General features: G+C 37.7%; 1 protein-coding gene across 10 annotated transcripts in view; it reads left to right on the top strand.

Annotated features, from left to right (window-relative positions):
* pip5k1ca (phosphatidylinositol-4-phosphate 5-kinase, type I, gamma a) overlaps window positions 1–12,108 on the top strand; it is a 65,073-nt gene that overhangs the window by 21,783 nt on the left and 31,182 nt on the right. For all 10 annotated transcript variants that reach the window (XM_036587374.1, XM_036587373.1, XM_036587372.1 and 7 more), the window contains exons 6-7: window positions 6,426–6,578; window positions 11,701–12,000. In XM_036587374.1, coding sequence (XP_036443267.1) covers window positions 6,426–6,578; window positions 11,701–12,000 — 453 coding nt within the window. The remainder of the gene's footprint in view (window positions 1–6,425; window positions 6,579–11,700; window positions 12,001–12,108) is intronic.

The following is a 12,108-nucleotide window of genomic DNA, read 5'->3' as shown; positions in this document are numbered from 1 at the left end:
CCTTTCAAACCGGGAGATACAAAACGCCCCTGCTGGGTATGCATGCCGATGATACGCTGTGTGAACAGTCAGAGCTGAGTTAGGCCGAATGAAGCTGCACTGTAGCGAATAGCAATTTCACTGTCTGACAAGCAACTTCGTCATCAAAGGAAAAGAAATCTTATTTACATTATACTGCATTTATGTTTTAGTTGTATTTATTCTGTTATATAGTGCTGTAATTGCAAAAAACAAAGGCTCACTGTGTATAAATGATTTTATATTTTATTCAGACATGGGCTCTGTGCCCTTGTATTGTTCTGTTAGTCATTAAAATTCATATTTTACACACAAATACATTTTCTCACTGTAAAGTTGTTCATTGTATTTCGCCCTCGCTGCCTACCTGGGTAGAACTGAATTATGAGTAAGTGGCAAAGTTTGCACAGAATAGAACAGATAATCAGCTCTGAAAGCCTTTTGAACCACTTTATTTATACTTCTGAACACAATGAGGCCACAAAATGTAAAATTAAGCTTAATAACCTTACAAAATAAGGTCATTCCAGCCCCTTACGATATGCCGGCTAGCTCACTAACTGCAGTTTGCGAAGACTGTCTGATGAGACCACTCCACTGACCGTCCCATTCATCACTTCAACTCTGACTGTTTGCGCAGTGCGTCATGGGTATGCATACCCAGTGGCTGTGTTTAGTCATTGCCTTTCAAACCGCAAAATAATGTGGTATAATGCTTCAAAACCATGACATACGATTTACTGGGATAGTTAAGTTACAAACTTCTCCATCTGTTATACATGACTGCTGATACAGCTTTATCACTGTACCCTGCTAGCTGGCTCGTTAGCATGCTAAAGGCTAGACGGTTAGCAAGAACAAAAAGAAAGGCATTACATTAGGTTCTGCTCTATAGCCAGACCAAGCTATTACTCACAAACATTAAATACTTTATGCACAAACTTCTTAAAAACGTTCTGCACGCAGAGTTTGCATGGCTAGCCGATTAGCTCACTGAGGCTAACCGACCGAGGGCGAGTATGTTCTGTTTGAATATTCTGCTCCTCACTGTCCCCTGTCACTGTCCTTTTCTGCCATGAGTGGCCACTTGTGTTACACAGGTGTGATGCACATTTGAGTGGTAAGTTGAAGTAGATAAAGGCAAGTTAAATTTGGATTTCACCATTATTCAATTTAATAATGATTCTTTGAATCCTGAGTCATAGGTCATTATATGTGTTGGAATCTTATTATGGTTCAGTTATTTTGGGTTTGGAATAAATTTCAAAAACACGCTGTTGGTTTAATACTCCAAACTTTTTTTTCCAAAATTTTTACTAAAAATATCTGAAAATAGCCTGAGAATTTTATTTTGTCCAAAGCTCTTAAAGGGGCATTTTTTCAACAATTCTGCATAATTAAATGGATTAGATGTAAACAGAATCATTCAGAGTGGTTTGGCGTAAAATACTCCATTCACAGAAACAGTGAGTCGGAATTGTTCACAGTGGTGGTGATAGGAACCAGACGTCTGAAGCGTTTAATGCCTTTAAAAGCTCCCTCACAGAAAGTTATTTACATGTAATGATTATGAATAAGTTGCCTGATGCCTGAGACATTGTTTTACAATACTTTTGAGTTTTTTTGGCCTAAAATGTATTTTTATGGCAGAGGGATACGTGCAGGGCATTCTGATCTCCAAAGAATGCATATTTTTCAGATTTCTCACTATTTTGCCATAATCAGCGTTACATATAAAATTGAGAAGACACGTGTAGATTCACAGGTGGTTGATTGAATTATGCAGAAATGATCCATTCCAGAAAATATTAGGAAAGAAAGTTTGATAGGTGCTTTGAAATCCAGATTTATAAAATGTTTGTTTAGGCTAGGGAATGATTGGAGTACTGTGGCTCATTTTTGCCTGTTTGTAATTGCGTTTACACTAAATTTAAATAAAAATTATTATTATTATTATTATTATTATTATTAACTCAGTTGAATCACCACCTTATGCATTTTTATTCCACTTTAATATGTGCATATATAAGTGCTTTGATGCATTACTGTCAGAGCCGTTGTTGGCTGAGGAAGATCATCAGAAGGGCTGCTGACTGTGACTCCCTGTGGTTTCTGTCACTTCCAGTCTTTTCTTCCATTGTGTTGCCTTCATGTTTCTGTCTGCCCGTTTTTCATTCAGAGTCTGTCCTGCATGTCACAGTGTTTTGCTTAACAGCTCATGCATTTCAGTATTTATATCATGTTGTCTGTCTGCACTGTATACACACTTCATCCATTTCATCCGTCCAAAGGGAAGCAAACTTTTATTTAGCTGAAAGCGAGCGCCTGCTCTGCACACTCTTAACAACAGTGAGCCTTTCTGAGAAAGATATGAAAAAGATTTTTATCATTCACGGCATCCAATATTTAAAAGTTATTCAGACTCTCATGTCTCCAGCACAGCGTTTCTTGAAGTCCGCTGATCATTTGTGTACTACATTGTTTCATGCAGGTATATTTTTGTTGTTTGTGTGTCAGTCAAATGACCTTTTCCTGTCAAAGTAGGACTCTCTAACAAAGCCTAGAGGTCTGGCTTATGGTTGAATGCAGAAGCTAACACAGCATCTACAGATAACACACTTCTGCACATTTTAATGCACAAGTACTGCTTAATTGCTGAATTTAACATATTAGAAAAAATTAAACATAAAACATGGCCTGTGCAAAAGTTATGGCACCATTTATATTTTACGTTTTACTTCCAATATGTTTAACTAAATAGAAATAGAAGTAAGCAAATTTGCAACCTGCTGTTCCTTTTCCGGTCCATACAGTCCATATATGGAAAGTAAGGTGCGAAAACAATCCCATGAATTCATTGATTTGTTTCTGTGATGTCACAAAAAACCAGAATATTTACATACACAGGCCTGTACAACGTACAGCAGTTTAGCATTCACACTGTTATATGGAGTGTTTTAGTCTGCTTTGAATTAGGTACGATAAAGGGCAGCCGATCAGAACAGAGATCATTTACATATATCAGTTTTCAAGATGGTTGCAAAGGTAGCCTGATTAATTCTAAGTCTGGTCATTAATCTCGTCATAATTCTAAAATGGTCATTAAAAATAAAGCATGGTTTTGGTTAATAAACCCACAGAAATGTCATAAAGGGACCAGTGAAAGAAATAAATTACAATAAAAAGTAAGATATGGGCTCTATTAATAGTCTTTAACGCTACTTAATGTTGAATTCTGTTCTTTGTTAAGCTGCATCAATTTAAATACTTTTGTATGATCAGTTCAGTTAATGTTGGGTGTTTATCATGTTTTATCTGTTGCCACAGAATTCTGGTATTACGACAACCAAAACCCACAGACAGTGGAAAGTTTTGCCCACAGTCCCTCAGTGTTGGAAACCATTTACTGTAGCAGCATGTGTGCTGTGTGTCGGAAACAGTGTAGTATTCATTTGCATATGACTGAGTCTGTGTTTACCGCAGTCGCCTGTGTGGGTGTGTATGAGCAGCTATGTGTGTATGTGTAATTGTCTGTATGTGTGTGGTGGGGGGGGCTGGTTAGTTTAGATGGCTTGCTGTAGGTGACTTTCTTCTCCCACACAGTGATTCATTAGACGGCCTTGGGCCAGACTTCACACTTAGTGCCTCTGATTTGTTTTCTCTCTTTCTTTTTTCTCGCTCACCTTTTATCTGCGAGTGCAGGTTCATGCTGAATTTACCCACTGGGCCTCAGCAGAGAACGTCTGTTATTCTATTTTCACCTCTCTTTTAATGCCTCAGATCACCACTGTTATTGTGTATCTGTATTCAACCAAACAATAATCAGCTCATACTGTGCAAAAGTCAAAAACTGCCCTTCAATTATATCATTTCCTATCAAAACGGCCATTATATGATGTTAGAGGTTAGATACAAGATAATCCACTTGCATAAGGAAGGGGAAAGGAAATGGAAAATAAGTGAAAAAACAAGCTTCCAAAACTGAAGTGTGAAAATTTATTAAATGCTACAGAGAAAATTGGACTCCCAACTGTGCAAGACCTGGTAGATCACCAAACCTGTCCCCATCAGATAAACAAAGCTTAAAGCTTTCATGTTTGAGAGAGAGGAGAAAATCAAGCTGCTTCAGATCTGAAAAAATCCACAGGTGTTTCTGTCCATCCTTCCACTGTGAGAAGACAACACAGCACTATGGGTCTGAAAGGATGTGTATCTTTTCAAGAAGAACCTCACTGAGAAAATGAGACGGTTAAAAAATTTGCTAATCAAGCAAAGAAGCTGCTGGTTTTCTCAGAATAATGGACTGGCCACCTCGAAGTCCAGACCTCAACGTTACTGAATGTGTTTGGGATTACTTGGATTGTGAGAAGCAGAAAATGCAACCAACTTGTAAGACTGAACTTTGGAGGTGTGGAAAAATATCCCTTCAGATTTCTTTGAAAAAATAAAAGCAAGCCTCTTGAATAGAATAGAAGCTGTAATAAAGGCAGAGGGTGGACAAACAAAATAAAAACAATATGATATTAACTTATTAACTTATTAAATTAACTTAATGGGCATTTTGAGAGGAAATTAAGTAAATGAAGGGTCTCTGACTCTTGCACAGTACTGCACTGTTACATGAAATAATAATAAAAATCTTCATATGTATATTAAAAAAAAACATTTAACCTCTTAAATGGCCAAGACCCAAAACCTGGCGACTCCCTTCAATTACCCTGCTATAACACGCCCATTTAACCCTTAGAAGTCACAGTAGTATTACCAGCAATAACAAAAGCATGATGTAATTCAGTAGTAATTCCCTGTCGTAGCTCATTGAAACAAGTTGAGAAATTCCAAGTCAAAAGTTCTAAACTTTCAATCCATCCCATGTTAGAGGTTGTAAATAGGAGATACTTATGGTTTGAATTTGATGAGATATTAATATCACACATGCAGTCTTGTTTTGTGGAAGGGAAAACCATCCATGCTTTGTCACTGCTTGACATCTAAACAAATGGAAAAAAGATGCAGACTTGAAGCTGAATAATGTAAATGTACTTGATTGTGTGACTCGCAATGTAATTAAATACGCTCATTGTCCATTTTTGTCAGCTCCGCTTACTATATAGGTGCACTTTGTAGTTCTACAGTTACAGACTGTAGTCCATCTGTTTCTCTGCATACTTTGTTAGCCCCCTTTTACCCTGTTCTTCAGTGGTCAGGACCCCCATGGACCCTCACAGAGCAGGTATTTGGGTGGTGGATCATTCTCAGCACTGCAGTAACACTGATGTGGTGGTGGTGGTGTGTTAGTGTGTGTTGCGCTGGTCTGAGTGGATCAGACACAGCAGTGCTGCTGGAGTTTTTAAACACCTCAGTGTCACTGCTGGACTGAGAATAGTCCACCAACCAGAAATATCCAGCCAACAGCGTCCTGTGGGAAGTGTCCTGTGTCCACTGACGAAGGACTAGAAGATGACCAACACAAATTGTGCAGCAGCAGATGAGCTATCGTCTCTGACTTTACATCTACAAGGTGGACTGGCAAGGTAGGAGTGTCTAATAGAGTGGACAGTGAGTGGACACAGTGTTTAAAAACTCTGGCAGCACTGCTGTGTCTGATCCACTTGCACCAGCACAACATACACTAACACAACGCCACCATGTCAGTGTTACTGCAGTGCTGAGAATGATCCACCACCCAAATACCTGCTCTGTGAGGGTCCATGGGGGTCCTGACCACTGAAGAACAGGGTAAAAGGTGGCTAACAAAGTATGCAGAGAAACAGATGGACTACAGTCTGTAACTGTAGAACTACAAAGTGCACCTATATAGTAAGTGGAGCTGATAAAATGGACAATGAGCGTAGAAACAAGGAGGTGGTTAGAATGTTATGCCTGATCGGTGTATATAATCACATAATTACATTTGAGTAGTATAGCAAAATGAAAGCAATAATTCTTCTACAGTTCACTTCTCCAAAAATAAAATTTCCCCCTACCCCAACTGTAGTCTATCAGCTAAAATGTGTTTGGTGCCTAAAATTTGTGCATTTAGTTTTGCACTGAAGCTACAAGATTAATATAGCTGACAAGTAATGGAAGCTTATACGCTATTAGCATCAGGCAAGCTGCCTGTGTAACTCATAGCAGTGTGTGGTTTGAAAGGTTTTTAGTGATTTAGGTGTGCGGTTAGCATGATGCTAGCTGGTTAGATGTAAGGTCCCTTTATTTATTAGCTGCATTAGCCTAGCAACTTCATACATGTGTTGCCTGATCAACTACATTTGAGATGAAGGAGAGGCAGTGTAAATGGTATTTTTGACTGAACAATGCCTTTAAGTTGTGATGCCACACCCCCTATATTTCCATTCTTCAATCAAAGTTTGTATTAATGACTTTTTGTTCTTTTCTGATTGCAGTACTCGCTGTGTAACGAGCCTCTTATCGAGCTCTCCAATCCTGGGGCCAGTGGCTCTGTGTTCTACGTTACCAAGGACGACGAGTTCATCATCAAGACTGTCATGCACAAGGAGGCTGAGTTTCTGCAGAAGCTTCTTCCTGGATATTACATGGTGAGCTTTTCATCCCGCATCTCATTTTTAAACCACTGCACTGTTTGATTTTGCTGCTTCCCTGGAGGTTGATGTCCTTGCTTTGTAACTCTTCTGCAAAAGAATGTCATCGCTGCTTCCTTAGGGCTTTCACAGTGACTCGAATAAAGGCACTTAAAAATCATTGGTTAAAATGCACCTTTATGTTATAAATTGATATTGATTACTTGGCAGCTGGTCACTGGTCTCTCTAACAGTAAGAAGAACCTGATTGGCACGTCAGTTTCTAAGCATTTGCTGCCACATGATGGTTTTATATTTATATCACTGCTGTTGGAACAAAACCTCATATCTCCGTTTTTGCCATTTTTCAGTTTTTGACATAATTTGAAGATGCCTGTTGCCCTTTACATTGTGTGTAAATTTCCTGAAGGATGGAACAAAAGAAACAGCCCAAAATGACTTGAACAAAATTCTGGTTCCATTGATTTACATTAAAAGTGAAGTAGTTTTTTTCCTTCTCCTGTAAAGTTACCATTTTGGAGATGTGAAGTTTTGTTCCAACAGCAGCGATATATTTTTGTATCTACTTACAGCTCTATAGTACTTATGTACAGTGCACATTAGGCACCCATGCATATTATTTAAATCCATTTATCTTGACAATAAATGTGTTTTTGCTTGTACAGTCACCCTACATCTTTAGACTAAATGCAAATGAACATATTTACACATACAGACTCTTAGGGTTTTAGGGATTAACAAAAAAGAAAGAGATCCATATTGTTTCTGGTAGCATAGCAGCGTTTTAAATTGTTAATTCATTGCAGTCTAATGTTTGCTGATGCTGAAGAGTATTGCATAGTAAATCTGTTTTGTATCCGTGCTGCATTTGCTGACTGCCACATTTCCGAATTCTCAATTCACAACAACAGAATGTTCCGTTGCTATTTTTGTACCTTTAGCCCCTTTGCTTAGGGCGGTATGTGTACCTGTTAGCTGAATAATGAAATTAGCGCTGACCATTAGCATGTAAATTGCATTTTTATCTGCCCCGTCCCCCGTGCTTCTGCACTTAAGCGGAAAGCAGGTGTTAATATGCCAAGAGGACTCCTCATGAGGGCAGATGGAGACGGAATGAATTTAGAACAGAGCGTGTGAGTGACGGCTGTGGCTCGGCTCAGCTCTCTCTGTCGGTTCAGCAGGGGCCGAGTGCCCCCATGGAGGACACGGGCTGCTTGCTGACGATAAAAAGAACCAGTGCTGGTTGACGGCACCTGTGCACAGAGCTCCGACACACCCAGTTAACCCTTAAAAGTCAAAGTAGCATCACCAGCAATAACAAAAAGCACACTGTAATTCAGTAGTAATAGTAATTGTCTGTCGTAGCTCATTGAAACAATTCAGTGGAGTGAAAAGTGCGGATTGTAAGGGGTCTACACCACAGCAGAGTTTGTAAGTAGAGGAGGAGAGACTTGATTATGGTCTGAATTTGATAAGAAGTTAGTATTAGTTATATCATGTAGTCTTGTTTTGTGGAAAGGTTTTTTCATTGCTTGACATCTAAACAAATGGAAAAAAGTCACAGACTTGAAGCTGTTCATACAGAATATAAGTTGAATGTAAATGTAATTGATGGTGTAACTTACAATGTAATTAAATATGTAGTTACGTAATTGAAAACAACAATTCTTGACTTTCAAGGGTTAATGGAGAGAGTTTTCAAGCTGTTTTTCAGTCAGGTAGTTTGTAGCTGGGGAGATCCAAAAAAAATGTGCAGTGTGCAATAATCATGCTTTACATTAACTGTAACACATACACTTTTACCAGTAACATTGTGAGCCCCAGCTCTACTACTGCCTTTTTCCAGTAGTTGACTTTTATGTACAGTGATGTGCAAAAATCAGAAACCACCCTTCATTTGTTTAATTTCCAGTCAAGACCACTATTAAGCACAAGTTGTTAATTTTTCAGTGTCAGGAAAAATGAACAAAATATCGTTGCTGTCCAAAGAAAAACTAGAAACTTTACAGGACAGGGCAAAAACACTCTTACCTTTCAATGTAAGTTTATGTAAAGAGGTTCTATTCCCAGTTATTTTAGAGCAGAATCCTCAACAACTAACTATAATATCAGTACAAGTATTTAGTATTTTAGTGCCTTTTTCACATCTGGCGTAATTATTGATTGTGATTTAACTTTTAAAACACACATTAAAAATATTACTAAAACTGCATTCTGTCATTTAAGAAATATAGCGAGGGTGAGACCCAGTTACAAGACGATAAGAAACTGATCCATGCTTTTGTGTTTTCTTGTCCTGAATATCGTAATGCATTGCTCACAGGATTTCCTACAAGCACAACAAACTACAGCATTCAAGAAACCAAGATCATATTAGAGCAGTTTTATCCTGATTCCACCAGCTGTCTGTTTTAGCATCAACTATAAAATTTTATTACTAGTTTTTAAATCTCTTAATGGTGCAGCATCCTCATATGGCTCTGAAAGGCTGACAAACTAGGTACCAAATTGTGCCCTAAGATCGTCCAGTGCTGGCTTTCTATTCCACATATGAAACCTAAAAAAAAAGGTGAAGCAGATTTTGTTTTAATGCACGAAAAAAATGGAACGGTAATATATAAATGACATTTATAATGATTGTTATTATTATTATTATTATTATTTGGGGAGACTTCAGAGAAATCTGCAGGAATGTTTTCCACATCTACAAAGTTCAATCTTAAAAGTTGGTTGTATTTTCTAATTGTCTACCAGCATTTCCATGGTTGGTGGGAGTCTTCTAATATTTATTTTAAGTTACAGTTTTATAACTATTTTTTCATTTATTTTGCCTTTTTTATGTAAGTGGATTATCTCATATCAAATCTCCTCAGAAAAATCTCCTAAAAATAAATAAGTTGTACTTAATGACTGTTTTGACTGGAAATGGAATAAATGAAGGGTGGTCTCTGACTTTTGCACAGTACTATATGTAGGTATTATACTCAATTGAATTGAATAGACATTGATTGAAAACCACTAGCCTAGAAGTACTAGCCTCTCCCTGACTTTACCTTTTCTGCCTTGCCTTTGGTCACCTGCTATCTACTGTGCTCTCGAGAAAGCTTTGCGTGGGGGCCTGAGGGCCTCTTTTGAAGTGTGCCCTTTCTGAAGGTTGCTGCAAAGGTGACTGACTGCCGCTCGAGGAGCTCAAGGAGTCCGCTCCACTGAGCTGGAGATCGTATCACTGCTTGGCCCTGTGTGCAGTTCTTCCTTTTAAGTGGATAAAGACTTTGACACTAATTAGAGTCAGCCTGCAAAGGCTGTTCCCTCTGGAAAGTCAGATGGTGGGCTAACTGGATGTGTTTGGCTGCATTAACATGAAGTGTGTATTTTTAGTAAGAGTTGATGTGGTTTGTGGTAAAGACTTCAAGTGTTATCTGTCTTTTTTGCCTGTGATTCACTTGTTGATTCACTTTTCCTTCACTGCTGACATGTAAATATAGTTGTGTGTGGAGGAGGATTGAGATATGGGCTCTTACGCTTTTTGCAATTGCAGTCTTGTTTTTTTATTGATTTCTAATGCACTACAGAATACACTGCACCACCAGTGTAGTGCAAAACATACAGAGATGTGCATAGGACAGCACGCCCTTCATTCATTCAGTTTTCAGTAAAAATAACATCAAGTAGATGAATTCGTTTTTCACCATCAGGAAAAACAGAAAACTATTTAACAGAAAAATTGCACAGAAGCCTCAATAACTAAATTATAATCATATGAAATTATATATTATATGGCCACACTTTATTTAGATTCCCTTACAGATGATCTACAGATACTTAAATCATTAACAAACCTTCAGGTGATATTCTTATATATATATATATATATATATATATATATATATATATATATATATATATATATATAATGAACCATAAATTATATTCTAATAATATATTTTTTTCATTATTTAATATATCTACTCCTTACAGGAGACTCGCTTTTAGGTTTTTCAAAGAAATCTGCAGGGATATTTTTCCACACCTCCAAAGTTCAGTCTTAAAAATCAGTTGCATTTTCTTCTTCTCACTATCCAAGTAACCACAAACACAGTATTCTGTTTCTTATATTAGTTCTTAGTTCTTATATTATTATATTTCTTTACTTAGTAATAGCTTCTTGACAGCTACACTTCCTTTCAGACCCATAGCGTTGTTTTCTCACAGTGGAAGGATGGACATTTTTTTCTGTATCTTTTAATGATTTTAATGATTTTCTGTATCTTTTAATGATCTCCAGTTTTGGAAACTTTCTTTTCACTTATTATTTTTTGACTACAAATCATATATTAAACGTAATTGACATATTACTGTATAAAACAGTGGGGATTGGTGATGTGGCTAAATGTAATATTGTGATACTTGAAGGCATCTTCGCATTACAGAATATCTGTCACGATATTTTGTTTTTCTTAGGTCTGCAAGCAAGTTATGAAACTTCTGAGTAGTATGTATAATTATAGTCTGTTTGTAAGATTTCCGGCTTTTGTAAGAATGCACAAATGAAATTACTGTGTTATTTTCTATGCTTCTCCTATATTTAATATTGTAATGTATATTGTACTGTATGTTGTTTATTGTATATGTGTTACTTTGTATGTTTGTGTGTATTGTGTTACAGTGGAGTTGAATTACATCTGGACGCACCCAAACAGTTACTACTGACATTTTATGGCAGTAAAAGAATCAGTCAGTCAAGTCGAAGCAAAGGAAACTCAGTATTAAAAATAAATTCACGTTTAAAATAAAAAGCTAAACTATTCTATTGGCTCTGTAGGTGTAATGGTTTTTATTCAACATAATAAGGAAGGAGGGAAAAAGTGAAACAACTGGAAAAAATAAAATAATGGCATAGTGGGTTACCATATAACTGCAGTTTTAATTAGATAATATGACACTTCTGGTTGTTTACAGGCTCTCTGCAGTTTTTTTAGTGTATGGTTGTTCTTTAAAACTATCTTGGTAAACTATCTTGGTAATGATAACAAATTGCCACATGATCCTCTCCTAAGTCAGAGTGTTTCTCATAATTTATCACTTCTTGCCTTCTTGCTTTGCTTTCACCCTCCTCTAGAATCTTAACCAGAACCCTCGCACCTTGCTGCCCAAGTTCTTCGGCCTGTACTGCGTGCAGTCTGGAGGAAAGAACATCAGAGTGGTGGTGATGAACAACATCCTGCCCAGGGTGGTCCACATGCACCTCAAATATGACCTCAAGGGCTCCACGTACAAGCGACGAGCATCTAAGAAGGAGCGTGAGAAAGCCAAGCCTACTTTCAAAGACCTCGACTTCATGCAGGACATTCCGGAAGGCCTGATGCTGGATGCAGACACTTACAATGCCCTGGTCAAGACTCTTCAGAGAGACTGTCTGGTAAGTACTGGCTTTTGGGCTTCATTTGGTGTCATTTTTTGTAACTGGCAGTACGTGCAGAATCTGTGGACCCTTCGATACAGCATCCTGGATCAGCCTTAGACCAGC

The sequence above is a fragment of the Colossoma macropomum genome, unplaced genomic scaffold, assembly GCF_904425465.1.
Source record: "Colossoma macropomum unplaced genomic scaffold, Colossoma_macropomum, whole genome shotgun sequence".
Classification (NCBI taxonomy): Eukaryota; Metazoa; Chordata; class Actinopteri; order Characiformes; family Serrasalmidae; genus Colossoma; species Colossoma macropomum.
Note: the sequence above shows the minus strand (reverse complement) of the source record. Positions and strands in the feature narration are given on the sequence as shown.